Genomic DNA, 17,147 nt, shown 5'->3' on the forward strand with positions numbered 1-17,147 from the left:
CATGTGCGCGTGCCCGCGGGTGTACTTTTGGATGCCAGGAACGCGGATGATGAAATTCTGGAAATTTTTTAAATAAAAATCTCTTCCTTCTCCGGCACAAACAAGTAAAGTGCTTTATATTTACTTTTACTTAGTGCAACAATGGTGCTACTCATGTATCCTCGACAATGGATACATTATCATGAACTTTTTAAATGTCTACCACATTTCCTTAAGGGTTGGTCATGAACGCCGTGTTTTTTTAATAGTCACATTCAAATATAATACATTTGTTAAAGTTTAATGTAAATTACAAAGTAAATATTAGTTTTCTATTCATTTATTTATTAAATTACATTTAAAAAAAATGAATAACCTCTTATTGCTTTTATTAAAAAAACATTTCATCCTAAAGTTAAAGAGCACCATTGCAGTGAAATTAAATTACTAACACTATTTGAGTTAATGATTATTGTGTCTGTAAATACTCTCTGCTCATCCATCTTTAACCTGTGACAGCAAGATTGTTGGTAAGGCTTAAGTTCAATTTATTCAATGGGTCATTGCTAGTCATGGCACACTGATGGATTATGCCCGGAAAAGAAAAATGGAGGAAATAAGTGTGTTTTTTTTTCCCAGGCCTTCGTACAATGAGTTTCACATTTCTTAAAGAATATCTTTTTAAGCCTTTTATTGATCAAATATTCCGTCATGTTCCCCAAACTTTGGCAGCATAGATCATTTGAGCCACTTGTTATGATTTCTTAAAATAATGTTTTTAAGATTAGATTTGGGAACAGATTTTAATGAATAAATCCAAATAATTTGATAATAACTGTTCTATTAGGTATTAAGTCTGAGTGTGATTCTTTCATATCAAACTAAATGTGTATTTTTGAAAGACTGCTGCATGAATTTCCCCCTTCTTTTTTTTTTTTCGTAAATACTGTGTAAAACACATTTCTTGAAATACCATCCCAAGAATCTTTGATCGTCTTAGACGTGAGGAAAAATGAAACACTTCATGGTTTGCTGGACAGATTCCAATAGAATGTGAGCGTTTACAGTGTCAACATTACTCAACACATGAGCTTAAGGTTCATGTTGTACTTGCAGACCTCCAATACATCTATCTCCGATCAAATTAGCCAAATAATGAAAACCCCCTTCATACATTTCTCAACTCCAGACTCAATTGCACAACTCCAGATGTAGAAAACTCCAGAAATATAAATCTAGCACCTCGTCTATCCTACATCCTTATACAGAATCATCCTTTAACTGGGTACAAATGTAATCTAAAAGTGGCTAAGAATCCCTTAGACTTAAAGGAGCATGAAGGTGCAAATATCCAGCAGTCAAACATTCTATTTCACAGGAAAGTGATCATATGAAGTAGATTTCTCAAAGTATGTTTCAAGTAATGAGGGGATAATACGTTTGATAATTTCAATGAAGTCATTTGATTTTAAGAAACATATTTGCCGCAAATATTCTATTTTAAAACACTGTCAGGCAGCAAACACGACGTGTGACGGGGCTGATGTTGGACGTTGACTGTGGTTCATAGGGCGAGCTTGACTAAGCAGAATCTACAGAGATAAGCTCCAAATCAATGACCAGTTCACTGAAACACGCAGAGATCAGATATTAGTAGTGTGGATATCCAACATTAATCGTGTACGCTGTTGCATAAATATGGCATTTGGGTTCAACTGTAGAAATCATGTGCTCCACAGAGCTGGAGATCTGGTTGATCAATGAACATCTTGAGGTCAACAAAGGTGATGTGTCATCGTACATGTCCTCCTCCACAAAGTGCATTGATTGTACATTAACTTTCATTGATATTGTTTCAGAGAACACGATGATACTGGAGTGGGGTAAACTCTCTGTTATACAACAGAGCCATCTACCTTGTCTAAAAGACAATGGCCTGATGAAGATTATTTCATGCTAGAATGGGTTCAGGCTGATATTAAAAAGGCAGCAAGTTCTTTTATGCAGAAATGACCCCCATTATATGCCTTTGTATTTAACAATTCATCTTTTTAATGTAGGTAGGTATCTTTTTTCAATTTGTCATTTGTGTCTGGATTTGACTTTGCAGTGACAAGAAACAACTGTCAACTGTCCATACAAATGCTATTAAATGATGTCAGTGTCACTTGTTTATGTAAAATCAAAGGCTCTTTGTACTTACCTGGAAAGTATGATTGCTATTATTTTTAACATGTTTAATTAACAAATGTTCTCTCCCAACTGGAATAGCTTGGACAGGACAAATTGAATAAACTTCTATTGCTACAACAACATCGATCAACATTTCCCTCATTTGTTACAGAATCTCCTGTAAAAGATATCTTCACCGTGTGTTGCTTCTCCATTTTGATTGACTGGATTTAGTTATACTAAGATAAAAATACACATTTTTCTTGATACATTACTGCCATCTAGCGTCAAAAATGGGGAAGACTTCTAACGCTTTATTATGCATTTTTTTGTATTTATATAGAGATAACATCGCGGTCTAATTTATAGGATTCGTGGTAATCCAGATAAAGCTCTTATTGGTCAGAGAGAAAACATTTACCAGTCGTGAACAGCCAGCGATGCATATTTCTATATCAAATGCAATGTAGACTCTGTATTTATTGAAGTGTTTCTTGAGAAAGACAAAAACAAGCAATCCCTTGAATTTGGTGGTTATATTTCACATCAGCCTTGGTTCTTGGCAGCATATAAAAAAAAGGAAGGAAACCAAAGGGCCACCTACTCTCAAAGCCACCCTCGTACAGTAGTAGGTCCGAAATGACGAGATGCACATCCTTCATTTATATCAAAAGTTGAAATCCCTCAAAAACAGCCTTCGATCACTCGTCAATAGAAACTTGAGTAAAATGTGCAAATCCATCCCCTCTTGTTGGATTTATAATCACAGATATTCAACACATTGACTTGTTGTGTAATGTGTGAATCGTTCCTCTTTGTATCCTAGATGTCACTAGTAAGTTACATTTGTTCGTAAAATGACAATGTGAAACAAGAAATTGGGTTCCATAGAGAAGAAAAAAAAGAAGGTCTCAGTTTACCCAATTTCGGGTAGAAAAATAATAATATCAACAGAAAATAAACTCTGGTATTCAATGTTCTTTCAGGAAAGTTAAAATCTTTACAACTCCCTCCTCGTAATTAAATAGCAGTCAGACAAGTTTGGGCTGATTTGCTTAAATATAAGATATTATTTCAGTACAAGAAACCTGAAAATAAATGGAACCTGCTGAAGACCAATATCACGAAGTACAAAAATGTAAAGAGTAATGGCATCCACAACCCGTTACTGGCCGGATCACGGGGCATCAATGGATTGGGCTGCCAGCACAGTAATCTGCACTCAGAGACGTTGACTGACGGAGAAAGAGAGAGAGAGAGACAGAGAGAGAGAGAGAGAGAGAGAGAGGTCCATCGCAGACGGTTGAGAGATGAGAATGAGGCCATAGCCGGGGTTTGTGAAGCGATGAGGTCCACCAGAAAGACACATGAGAAACAGTGTTTTGAAGGTCTAGTTCCTCTCCTGCACAAATACAGTCTCTTGTGGGCAAAGTCCTGCTTCCTGCAGCGTGATCTCATAGTCCAAGTGGGTAAGTTTTCTTCTGGGAAAGTTGGTGACTAGTTCAAATTGTTCATTGGGGTAACCCTTGGATTGGACATGCCTGACCAGCGCCTAGTGGGAGAAAATAGGATGTTATTAGTCTCAGCAACAGCAAGCTTACATGATTTATATTATGTTCACTGATGCCAGTGTTTGTCCAGGAAACTGTTCCAGGTTGAAAATTGAGTTCAAGACCATTTTCTTACCATAAGCTTTGCTTGTGAAGAAAGGGATATTTGCTCTCTTTGTCCATCAGGATAACGCAGCATCAATCTGGCCTTGGGACCTTGAGGACAAAAAAAAACAATTACTTATTATAGAAGCCCTAGAAAAATATTCTGTCATAATGTTTTGCTGATGCTTTGATTGTTGTTAAAAAAACAAAAATAATTTCAACATAGATTTGAGATAATATGAAAGAGTAAACATTGGTGTAGTTTGAAATATGTTAACCCTATATTTTCAGATATATAAACTTGACGCTCGATGATCAGAAAAAAGAAAAAAAAGAAAAGGGGTTTGCGTTGTAGTTGCAGTCCAAAAAACTATATAGATAGAAAGTTTATCCATCTATCTATCTATATCTATATATAGTCACCATCTCCTCTCAATCTACCCACCTCATCTTTAAGACTCTACAAATGTTATTCTGCAAATATCAAGACTTTGAACTTAAGTGATAATCAATGAGATTTATTTTTCTTTAATTTGCTGTGTGTAGGCGTACCATTGTCATCAGGGCAGTGAAGCTCACACGTGTTGGCAGTGATGGACGTTGAAGGTCTTTCAGTTGCAGGTGGACAAGAATTGCCTTGGGATTCTGCTACAGGCTCTGGATGGTGAGTGGCAGCGGTGGGCTCCAGATGGTTCTTTTTGCTCTCCTCCTTCTTATAACTGTGGTTGTTTTCTTTAAACGGAGACTTTCTATGACAAGACGACGAACTGTCGGGGTGAAGCCGCTGCTGAGCTGCCGAGGCCGCAGAGGCCACCGGATGCTTTTTCTCTTCCAAGGGTTCTGGCGATTCGCTGTCGGAGCCTTCGACCGAGATGGGTCCTTCACTGTCAGAGAACGGCTCTGCATCCGAGTCCTCTTCGGATCGAGGGGAATCGGGAATTTCAGGGAGGTTTGAGGACTCATAGTGCGTTTCCTGTAGCGAGGCTCTGATAGCTGCCTCCAGCTGACTGTCTTCACTGGCATCAATCAGACTCTCCTATGAACACATAGTGTTTAAAGAGACAAATAAAGCCAATTCAAAATGAAACTAAAAACCTACAGATCGAGCTCTCTTGGCGGGGGGTGCATGACAGGACGGTCCATCCAGCTGCCCGTGCTCCGCCAGGAAGCCAGATACTTGCTCCAAAAAGGACGACACATCCAACTGGTTCCACTCCACCATCTTCTGTCCTGAAGACGGCAAACATTTTGACGAATAAATAGATTACAACCCTTTTGTCATACAATCAATATGAAATTAGGTTGTATTCATCTTGGTTTACAATTGAAAACACAAACCTGTTCGAGGATCCAGGATGGAAATGTATGGAAACTTGTTCAGCTTATAGAACTGAATGTATCGTTGTCCTTCTTCACTGTCATGGTAAACCTATCATCATAAATATACAATGAATGAAAAAGTTTAAAATAAACTATAATCAATTGATTGTCAGCTAGACATCTGATTGGTTTAACTGTGCACCAGGCCTGCCATGTTACCATTTATTTAAGGTTGTATTCATTGGCATTATTAGGGCTGAATGATTTTTGAAAAAAATATAATTGAGATTATTTATGCGATTATTTTTCAATGTACTTTTTTTAATGCAATACAATAAATGATTACCTTTACAGTAAAACGTATTTTTGCGATTGTTAAGATAAAGTTATTAAGCCATTTTTATGATAAAGGAAAATTAAACAAAAAAAAATAGAGAAGGTTAATTTAATTACACTTGTAAACAAACATAACATATTCACTGCAAATACTAAAACCTCCTGCCAAACGTGCTAAAAGTGTAATGTAAGCATTTATATTAGTCAACAATAAATCACACTAACTTTAGTGCAGAGTAAAGAAAAGTCATTCAGTTATTCTACTTTTTTACTGCACATTTGCACAGTTTCTCTTGTATTTGTATAATTTACACAATTTAAAATGTGTGATTGTACAAGGTAACTTTCATGAGCACACACAAAAACGCTGGTGGCGCTTGGCGGGCGCAAGCACAGGCAAAGATGAGAGCAGTGTGACAAACAGACATGTCGGCAGACTCACGTCTTCGATTTAAATGTACAAACCGATGTCAGGATGAAAAGTTGTTGAAAACACATTATTCTGTTTCTTACTGCTGCTCTTCAGCTTCTGTCACTGATCAACTTCTTAAAACTTCTCTCTCCGCTTCTACTCGGCTGCGCTAAGCGCCACTCGCAAGTTATTTTGGCGGCTGAAAAATTAAATGATTATATTAAATAAAATCGCAACCTTTGCGTTATAATAATCGCATTTTTTTTTTCGCGATTATAGCGCAAATGCGATAAATCGTTCAGCCCTAATTGGCATCTTGAAAGTTCAAGTTCAACAGCTCATATTGCTAGGACTGAGAGCGCACAGACAGGGGAGGGTAATTGAATGGCAAGTAAGTATCAAAGACAAATCACAATCAAGGATTTCGACTCATTTAAATGTTTTACAGAACTGTATGTTCCATGGGTGACTAAAAATGTCTGTTTTGGATCATTTGTAAAAAAGTATTCCAAGTAGTTTTGCCAAATGATCCAAGAAAACATTTGCCTATATCAACACAAGACTTTTTGTAATCCCAAATGTCAACATAAACACAGAATGTAAAGCATCAAATTTGATTCATTTCCTACCTGCCAAAAAATAAAGTGTTCCCTGATGATGTTCTTAACGCCATCGTTGCTCCACACATCTCTGTTCAGGCATTGGCAGGCAAAGTCTTGAACGTTTTGAATATTGATCATTAGCCACTTGTTTTCCATTTGGCCACAGTCTTTTGCCTGAAATTAAATATTTTAAAAACTGTTAATAACTGGAAAAAAAAATACAAGTGTACAGTTTTTGACCAATTAAGTCATTTATTCTCAACATAATGGTTGGCAAGTCTTTCTTCTATTGCTATCAGGGGATAAATGGAAATAAAATTTAAAAAAAAGGCGTGTGTCAAATGTCTGCAACTAGTTTATTCTTTGTTTTGAGATTATGTACGAGCATACCATTAGTCTTTTTCATCCACTTCACATACCTATATTATAAAGATCTATGTTTCAAAAATTAAGGCAGAAAACCTTTTTTTTCACTTCACATTTTGAGAAACAGGAATTTCTGCTTTCGCATCTCTAGCTCCATCTGGGTTAATATCATTGACTGTGAGTCATGATGTGATGTTTCTTTCAGAGCTCAGCTGGTGTAAAACCGGAGTAGACACAAGTGGTCCTAAGTGACTTCTCACCGTTTCAAAGCTGCCTTTGTGCATGAGTTCAATCGGAGGCCGAAATAGATCTGCAAGAGTACTTAGTTTTTTATCCACTGCACCTCCATTCCGCAGCTCCTGTTCTTGACGGACTAGGAAGAGAAAATGAGGAGATTCATATTTGTAATCAGAAATGATCAATTTAACACACCTTCTATGCATTAAATATTGTTTTTAAGTATAGGTCTTACTTGTCTCGGTTTGGAAGTCTCTAAAGCCATCAAATATTGATCTAGCTGGTCTTCTCCGTTTAGGCACTTCATGTAAAACAGAAATGAAAACAATCACATTATGAATAAACCATATTGAGAAAACAAATAAGCAGAAGTCAATCATACCTCCAAACATAGGTTCTGGCTCGACAAGTATCTCTTGCTTCTGAGGAATTGGTGCTCGAACTTCACTGCACAAGATTAGTTTGAGCTTCACAACTTCTCTAATAAAAACGAATGACGAATAGAAAACATTTTTTTAAGGTATAACTTACTCTTCAGGGGGAGCTCTGCTGCTGGAAGCCACAGAACTGGAACTGGTACTGGGCTCTTCTGCAATCCCACCTCCGTCCAGGAACATGGTGACTGCCATTTCCAGGTTGTTGTTGCATGCTTCTAGCATATGTTTTCCTACACTTTCTGTGACTCCTATCAGAGGGACATTAGAATTCATGTTGAATAGTTGTCTTGGAAAATAACCTTGCGTCACAGATGCATAGGTTCAGTACGTACGTATCATGACATTCTATTCTATTTTAATCTTTGTGTCCTTTGTATTTGTCATTTTTCTTTTATTTATGTTCTTTATCTTTAGACTTAGATTGTGACATCTTGTTCTTTCTTTTTATAGAAACTTTGTTCTTGTTCTTATTTTTATGAATTATCGAATAATTGGAAAAACAATATCAAAAAGTTCTATCTATCAAACAGCTAATGTGGGTTATAGCATGTCTGACTTATTACGATATATGCAATGGAACAATTTATAGGAAATCCAACATATTCATACATATATCAAACTCCTTCTGGAAATTGTTTTTCAGCCAGCACACAGACGATAGATTAAACAAAAAAAAAATAAGAACAAGAACAAAATGTTTCCATAAAAGAAAGAACAAGATGACACAATCTGAGTCTAAAGATAAAGAACATAGATCAAAGAAAAATAACAAAGACAAAGGATACAAGGATTAACATAGAATACCATCATCTTTTTGCTCCAGTCCTGCCCCCAAACTCAGAATTAAACAATCTTAATAGCCACTTAATATCAATATTATATTATTATAAAATATAATATTAATATAGCCTGCCAATCTAATAGAATGAATGAGTCCCTGAGTCTATTCGTTTTGCATCATGGGAAGAAGCATTCATGCACATCATCTGCTTCTCTGCTCTCTGATGACAGTGTTCAGAGGATGACTGTCATCATCCATGATGGACAGTAGTTTGTCCAGTGATCTCATCTCTGCAACTGTCACCAGTGAGTCCAGCTTCATGCCAACCACAGACTGGTAGAACATGCAGAGGAGTTTCCTGCAGATGTTAAATGATCACAGCCTCCTCAGAAAGTATACTCTGAACTTTCTTATACACATGGTCTGTGTTGCAGGACCAGTCCAGTTTACTGTCCAGCCACACACTGAGGTACTTATAGTTGTCAACTATCTCTACTGTCTTTAATTTAACCACAAAAGCTGGAAACAATTTATCAATCTACTCATCAATGACTCCTATAAGTGCGTCATGGGCATATCAGCAAACCGTGAAAGTTATCAGGCTCTACGTATATTTAGAACAGTTAGTGAGACATGTTAACTAATCTGGTTCCGCCGTTGTCGAGCACGGATAAAAGATGACGTAGAAGTGTCCGTTATTACGTGGTAATCTTCTGTCAAGATATTTCAGCCTCGTGGTTTCCCTACTCTCGATCATTGATAATAAAAAAAACAAAAACAAATGATGCATTTATAACGCGACACTATACTGTTGTTATACTAGTTATTATCGTGGAGTAAAAAGCTAAAACCGAACATGTACTTCTTGATGAACTTTTGAATTGTGGTTGGACCGTGTGCAAACTTGCTCGTCCGTCTACTGCGCATGCTCACCTCACTTTGTGAGTCTGAGCAACAACCCCGGAATTTTTTTTTTTTCCCGTATCGTAGCGAAATAACTTCAAAGTAACATTTCAAAACATGCTTAAACATTTAAACACATAATTCCAAAACAGTGGCCAGATGTCAACTGCATCCTGTGAGTACTAACAAGTGTTAACGAAACCGCTTGTGCTGAACATGACAGAAAGAGCAGAATCCTGGCTGGTGATGAAGACGATGGCCGTCCATTGCACATTATTAGACAACAGGCGATGCAACACGGAGTTAATGACACATTTGATGGGGAATTGCGAATACTTAGGACCATGTCGGCATCTACACACGTTTCTGTAAAGCATCAACACACAACACTGAATTCTAAAGGCCCTAGGATCCACCGTTATCCATTTTTTTCTTGACTGTAGCAGTTAAAAGGCTCTTCTTCTAGCACACCACAGACAGTTTTCTTTTCTGCGCAGTGATTTCCTGTTTTAATAAGTACCACGCCATTACACGCACAATACCCCCAAACTACACTTTATTCCCAAACGTTGTATAAAATATTATTTTACCTGTTATTGCTGTAAATTGTTGTATTAACCCATTCCCCCCCGTAGCCGAGGTGTCTCCGAGCGCCGCCATCTTACCGCCACAAACAACAACATAAAATTGGCGCATGCGCGACGTCGTCCTTTTTTTGACTGACTGGCGCGATTCGAACTACGCACGTCAAATGGCCTTCTGGGTGTTGAAGTCTTCTACGTCACAGACGCTACTCGCAATTCTATTTGCATTTGGAGAGCTTATATAGTACTGTCTCAAATCGTTTATGTATTAAAGGTTACCTTTGATTGAATTAAAAATTGAACATTTATTATTACGTCAAAGGGCAAATCGAACCTGCAGAATACACCCTTTGTCAGAAATAATAAAACAATACAATTCTGTCCATGAATGGCTTATTCTAATGTAATAACCTTGCCCCTGTTTTCCCGTGTTTCTGTAACACGGCCTTTTAAATGACAACTATTAAAAACACAGAATTTCTTTATATTTTATTCTTTTGTAAGATACAATGTTTTAAACCAAGACCATACTTATTTTGATTTTAAAAAAACAAAAAAACAATCAAAGCACTCGCTCTTTAAACAACTGCTGTAATTTAATTCATCAAATTATTCCGTATATTACATTGGAAGGAAAATAATGCAAATGGTTTACTTTTACTGGAAATACCATATGTAATTATGACACCTGACTTTCACATCATCAAATAGTTTACAACTGATTAAAGGTTACATTTTCTAAATTGTTAAGTAAATCAATAACACATTAAACAAATTAGAATCAGCCTATTGCATTAGATGAAACTATGCAAATAAAATGTTCAATATTTCAACACATTTTGTAAAATATAAAAACAAATTTTCAGATTCTTTCAAAAGGGGAAGTCAAATATAAAATCAATACTTTTAAAGAGTATTTGAGAACGTTCGTCAATGAATAAAAAGCAAAAAAGGAAACAGCTGGACATAGCACATATATTAAAAAAAAAGCTTTTTGTCAACATGTGACATTCAGCCCTGAGGACAGAGCCAGATTCAAAATAATGCATATTCTGTTTTACTGTACAGAAAATATCATTCCCCAGTACGGCATCTGGATGGTATATAGGTAAAAGCATATCAAGGAGCAAAAAACACATTTTCGGGGGATTTAAGTTTACAATAAAAGCATAAAAACGGCATCCTTGAATAAAACTTACTTACAGCAAATGGGCTTAAACAAATCTGAAAAACAATAAATTCCATCATTTATAAAAACCCAAATATAAGCTTTACACCCCAATGAGCTTTATTTTACTGCAAAACTTCATCAAGTAAAATGAGGTGGCTGTGAACTGCACCTGCTCATATGTCTCTTGTTTATTGTAAACATACAGTTTGGAGTGAGTAGTTGACTTCAAACCTTTTATATCCCCTCTAAAAAGGGCATGCAAGTGAAGCCAAATTGAGCAATGTTGAAAGTATGAAAGGTGAAAACCATGGGCTATGACTTATTTTTTGGAGATGAGAACTTTTTGAGAATTCTTTTAATAGACACTATGTGACTAGCATGGATTTTGTGTTCATCACGGTAAAAAACAGTCCTTCAAATAGTACATCCCTGCTTCCCTTCTTAGAACAGTGCCTATTAAATATGATATGTGTCACATATTACACTTTCCCCACATGCAAAATCATAAAAAACTGTGAAAGAAAGGTGACAATGAGTGATGTTTTATACTTTATATCCAGCCTTATAAATAAATAAGCTAAGATACAATCGCATAGATCCAACATGTGAATGAGTGCATACATGCATACATGTATGTTGAGTGCGGCGTTTGTTTGGATGTTGGAATGCATTTCTCAATGTGTCCAAAGTGAAGTCTTGTTAGTCACTGCGCAGGCGAGCGGGAACACCGTGTCGGGTATTTTACAGCAGTGCTGCCGTTTAGAAGCGGATGTAGGTAGCATCGATTTGGCGTACAGTGGGCAGCGCGAGCATGATCTTCCGCCGGTACTGTGGATCCTTTTGCAGGGGGTTTCTTTCCAAGTACACCGTCTCCAAGGACTTGGAATTCTTCAACTCGTCCAGATCGGTCCAATTCTCTATCTGGTTGTCGTTCATCTGTAGGGATTTTGATTTATTGTAAACAACAGTACTGAAACTTTAGAAATACAAAAAAAAAAATCGGTTGCTTAAAGGTTCCATCATCATAACGATAGAAAATGATAACCCGTCCGCTACTAGTTCAGTTATTTTAAGTTTTATGCCTCAAAGAAAGCTGGTTCCACAGTTCCTCTTATTTTAACCCTTGTGTTATCTATGCAGTGGCAGAGGTTGTTCCCCTTGACGCAGAAGCAACACAAGATATACCACAAACACATTTGTTTAAGGGCCTCCGAGTCACCTTGACCTGAGACACACAACTTAGTGTGTGATTTCAGTTGACGGTTAGATAGATAGATAGATAGATAGATAGAACTTTATTCATCCCTTAGGAGGTCTCCTTAGGGAAATTGTTTTTCCAATTAGCAATACACAGCAATACAAACGATAATTCATAAAAATAAAAATAAGAACAAGAACAAAGTTTCTAGAAAAATAAAGTACAACAGATGAAACAATCTAAGTCTAAAGATGAAGAACATAGATCAAAGACAAAGGATACAAAGATTAACATAGAATAGAATGTCATGATACTTACATGATACCCCAAACTCAGAATTATACAATCTAATAGTACGAGGAATGAATGAGTCCCTTAGTCTATTAAGCTAAGATACTGAGTCAGGTTGTGCTCCAAATTACATTCAAACCAAGGTCGGTGTGATTGATAAGTCAATAAAATTAGTGGTGAATTTTTACTGAGCAGTACAGGTAGGTTCGTCCATATAAGGGCATCAACAACGCCGACCAAGAGCAAACCTTTGTACCCTTGGTTAGGGACACTATACACGACCAAATAGGGCGCCAGCTTATGCTGATTGGCCCGGAGTGAGTGCACAAATCTATGTGGAGTTAAATAAAATATGTAAGTAAGCAAGTAAGTTTTATTTGTAAAGTGTCTTTCACAGACCAGGGTCACAATGTGCTTCAACAACAAAACTATACAAAGTTAAAAATACACACAATATGAAAAAAATCAATTCAAATTATTAGACCATGGACGAGGAATCATTTCTTTCTCTCCTCAGAGACGATATGTCCAGAAGCAGCTAGACGGGATGTAAGGACCTACCATGACAACTAATGGGATCGTGTTGACGTTCTTGAAAACACAGCTTAGGCTCTTCTAAATCATACTACAGTGTGGCAGTGATACATGTAAAGGGATACAATATATACCAATTTATCAGGTAATGAACATTATTTAAAAATTAAGTAATTTTTGATATGTTAACTTACCCAGAACTCCTGCAGGTCTGTCAAGTGGTTAATGTTTTCAATTTTCTTCACTCTATTTGCTGCAATGTCCAGAGTTGTGAGCTTTTTCTGAGAGCAAGAACAAGTGTGCTAAGACAAACGCAGTCTTGAACATACAACATTTTGTGAATGATATAGAAACTCACGTTGTTTTGCAAACCCTCAATGACCTCTATGCCATTGTGACTGAGATAGAGCTCTCTCAGGTTTACCAGATTGTCTAGCCCCTCGATCCTTGTTAGACGATTACTCTAGGAAAAAGAAACATGTAGTTGAAAAAATTTTAATTTTCATATTTATGTTTGAGAGACTTCTTATGACCACATACCTGGATGCTTAGAACTGTCAAGTTATGCAAACCATCCAGATTCTGAAGCTTTGTTATTTTATTCGTGCCAAGGTATAAACTTTGCAAAGATGAAAGTGCGTCAAGGTTCTCGATTACCTGTGGCAGAAAAAATAGTTATAAATATGCAGTTAAATCAAAGAGGAAGATTCATCAAACTAGTTCAAGAGTATACCCTGATTCGGTTGGAACCCAGCTCCAGCATTTCCAAAATTGTTAGGTGGTCCAAGTTTGCGATGGAACCAATTTTGTTGTGAAGCAAAAATAATTTCTTCATCTGAGGCATCTGCTCCAAACCTTCCACCTTCCTCAGGATGTTAAAGGAAACATCCAGCTGCCTGGTAAGCAGTCAAAAGTCCCATTAAAACAAGGGTTTTAGTGTTTAAATGAAATATTTTCTTCCTCACTGTATTGTGAAATTAAAACATTAAATATTAAACAAATGAATGTAAATGCGTTCAACTTACTCCATCTGTGTCAGCATTTGCAGGTTCTCAAGTTTCCGGATCTGATTGTCGTAAAGATCTAATTCTCGCAGGGTACTTAAACTTTCAAGGTTCTCTATCTTTTTTATTAGATTCTGTCGTAAGGAGAGGGTCTGGAAAGAAGGATTTTGCGATTATCATAATAAATTGAACATTTCAACCTCAGCAAGGAAATCTGTAATCATGACATATCTAATGAAAATGCATATATTCACTGATAAAGATGTACTTACTTTAGCTTTCTGTAGCACCTCCAAACCTTCAATCTTTCCGATACGACAATGAACTAAATCAACATCCTGAGAAAAATAAATAAATAAGATTACACATATTTTGCACAAACAAAACTAAATGTAAAATATAATATTAAAGCGGGACTAAGCTAAGCAAGTTCAATTATATTTTTTCTGGCTCTGTCCAGTGTCAGGAAAGTGTAACTGCAATGTTAAAAATCTCTGTGCCAGAGTGCCAGATGTAGCATTTATTGTTTCTAGAAAGGCTCTTATTTGGTCTACAGCAAGACTTCAAAAGGAGTTTGGCAATTGTTTGTATATGTGATTTAGCTTGAAAAATATTTCCATGAAACCAACAGGACAGTGAGAATTGTCTAATTTTAATTTTAATGACATAAATTATTCACATTTTTATATAACTTTGATTTTATTCTTTATTAACATGGTTTAAAGAGAACAGAGATAAAAAGGACAAGGGAAAGCTACAGGTCAACAGGTTGGACAGGTTGATCAGAAAGGCTGGCTCTGTGGTTGAAGCTGGACTCACTGGTGACAGTTGCAGAGAAGAGATCACTGGACAAACTACTGTCCATCATGGATGATGACAATCATCCTCTGAACACTGTCATCAGTGAGTAGAGAAGCAGATGGAGCATGAATGCTCCTTCCATGATGCAAAACGAATAGACTCAGCGACTCATTCATTTCTCTTTCTATTAGTTTGCATAATTCTGAGTTTGGGGGCAGAAGTGGAGCGAAAGTATCTTGACATTCTGTTCTATGTTAATCTTTGTATCCTTTGTCTTTGTTATTTTTCTTTGATCTATGTTCTTTATCTTTAGATTGTGGCATCTTGTTCTTTCTTTTTATAGAAACTTTGTTCTTGTTCTTATTTTTACTTTTATGAATAATCGTCTGTATTTCTGTGTGCTAATTGGAAAAACAACAGATCAATAAAGTTCTAACTATCTATCTATCTATCTATCTATCTACAGTGCCAACAGTCGCTGGGTGTAACATCCACGTGCTATATATTTGCAGTGAGCAATACACTATTTGAATTATGGAAGCTGTAATATTTATTGATTTAATTTTGATTTAATGCCATATTAAATAGGGCCACTGGCAGGTGTGCTTCGTCTCTGTACTTTTCTGGATAAACAATCTTCCATATCTACTAAAAAGGCATTGTACCTCTTCTTCGGGGTCCAAAGTTATTGTGTCCATGTCAACAGGGGACTCTTCTTTACCTTAAAATGAGACAAAAATCAAAGCAATGACATAATTTAAATAAATCGTCACATTTCTTTTAAAATATTAACATATAGAAATGAACAATGAAGCTTTGATTATTGAGCTATATAGCCATCCTTAGAGGTTGTCATACTTGCGGAGGTAGCTTGATTGGGATCCATGTCGCCATTGATACTCTTCCTCCTTGCTTCATCATCCCCAGACTCTTCAGACTCACCCCTCCGATCCACTGCAGCAGAGGAGAGAGGCTGATTATTGTCATTGACAAAGCAACAAGTTAAGCTGATGCTTGTGTAAGATGATACCAAGCACTGAGCTCAACAAGACAATGTCAAAGGTGGCATCCGGTCCATTAGTGCTCACAACCATCACAAAACGGTTGGTATTATCATAAATAACTATTGAATAGTAAGAGGTTTTTATAATTCAGGTTTGAACATCTTCAATTTACTTCATGCTTCTTGTAGTCATTATATTTTGATCACAGTGACTACTTCCTCCATACAACTTTTTAGCTCATACATACATTTCCCGAAGGAGACCTCCTAAGGGATCAATAAAGTTCTACCTATTTGGGCCCAGTAAGTAAGGATCATTATTCAGTAGTTTAAAATATTATACAGAGTTGCTTGGTGATGTATTCCTTTTATTCATATTTTACATTACTTTACTTTTCAATATTTACTAAAATATTTAGTAAATATTTTTCAGTTGCAATTAAAACTGACAGAAATGACAAAATCCTCCACTTTTGAACTTAATTACTAGTTTCTACATGATCTTCAACCTCAAGGGCTGGATAAATACAGTCAAAGTGCCGCATGTGGTCCCTTTATTAGATATTTTCAGATTATGTAACTCAAATATAATTGACTATTCTGTTTTCATCAATCTTGTAAAAAAATATTCAGTGAAAAAGATTTCAGCCTTTTCCAATGTGGAACCTAGTTTAAACAACAAGTTGTTACTTGTTCATGATTTTTAAAGCAAGCTGTATACAATATATAGTGTGCGAATGTTCGGTTTGTAATTGACTAGACTAGCCCTTAAATTGTCTATAGCGATGTCACAGTCATAGAAGTTTACTTCCCAGGTTGAGTAATACTTTCATAGAATAAATAGGCTTAAATCTACCACGTTCACACACTTTTATCATTGAAATCTGGACAAATGAGGCTGAATACGTGACCTGTCCTTTATTATTTTCTTTCTTTCACTTGGTATTATGACATTAACCAGCCACTGCTAGCACCACTTTCACTGCCTCTAAAGAACCCCCGAATATTCTGGGCTGTAGACAATAAAGGCGACAATAATAACAGGAACACGCGTTCAAAGATCTATTCTACTGAACTCATCACAACAGTATCGTCATGGTTGCTATTAGCTAGTTAGCTTATCAAGTCGCAAGCGCATGTCTGCTTAGTAACAGAAGGTAGCAGTCGGTGCAAACACGTACGACCATACAAACACATTCTCCATTATGGCCACTACACGAGCCACCGTTACGAATACGCGGGCACCTTGTGTTTACAAATGCACCCACCTTCCATTTCTTGGAGCTCTCCAACAGTAAGGGAAGCCATGTTAGCTGTAAACACTCCTGGCAACCGCTCGGCCAATCGCGTGGAAGCACGTA

The 17,147-nt window shown here is 36.6% G+C and overlaps 2 protein-coding genes across 2 annotated transcripts; both read right to left on the reverse strand.

The window, feature by feature from the left end:
• Window positions 1-2,611: 2,611 nt before the first annotated feature.
• ubxn7 (UBX domain protein 7) lies at window positions 2,612-9,911 on the reverse strand. The gene is made up of 11 exons (XM_087811387.1): window positions 9,791-9,911; window positions 7,611-7,764; window positions 7,462-7,526; window positions 7,315-7,380; window positions 7,103-7,215; window positions 6,504-6,650; window positions 5,145-5,235; window positions 4,906-5,036; window positions 4,359-4,842; window positions 3,838-3,917; window positions 2,612-3,703 (listed from the first exon to the last, which is right to left on the reverse strand). The coding sequence occupies exons 1-11, from the start codon at window positions 9,894-9,896 to the stop codon at window positions 3,542-3,544; spliced, it is 1,599 nt and encodes a 532-aa protein (XP_087667513.1). The 5' UTR covers window positions 9,897-9,911; the 3' UTR covers window positions 2,612-3,541.
• Window positions 9,912-11,491: 1,580 nt separating this feature from the next.
• On the reverse strand, window positions 11,492-17,147 carry ppp1r7 (protein phosphatase 1, regulatory (inhibitor) subunit 7). The gene is made up of 10 exons (XM_087811605.1): window positions 17,055-17,147; window positions 15,642-15,737; window positions 15,449-15,504; window positions 14,255-14,320; window positions 14,004-14,134; window positions 13,712-13,874; window positions 13,519-13,635; window positions 13,337-13,441; window positions 13,173-13,259; window positions 11,492-11,891 (listed from the first exon to the last, which is right to left on the reverse strand). The coding sequence occupies exons 1-10, from the start codon at window positions 17,092-17,094 to the stop codon at window positions 11,715-11,717; spliced, it is 1,038 nt and encodes a 345-aa protein (XP_087667731.1). The 5' UTR covers window positions 17,095-17,147; the 3' UTR covers window positions 11,492-11,714.

Source organism: Callionymus lyra, chromosome 16, assembly GCF_982586985.1.
Source record: "Callionymus lyra chromosome 16, fCalLyr1.hap1.1, whole genome shotgun sequence".
Taxonomy (NCBI): domain Eukaryota; kingdom Metazoa; phylum Chordata; class Actinopteri; order Syngnathiformes; family Callionymidae; genus Callionymus; species Callionymus lyra.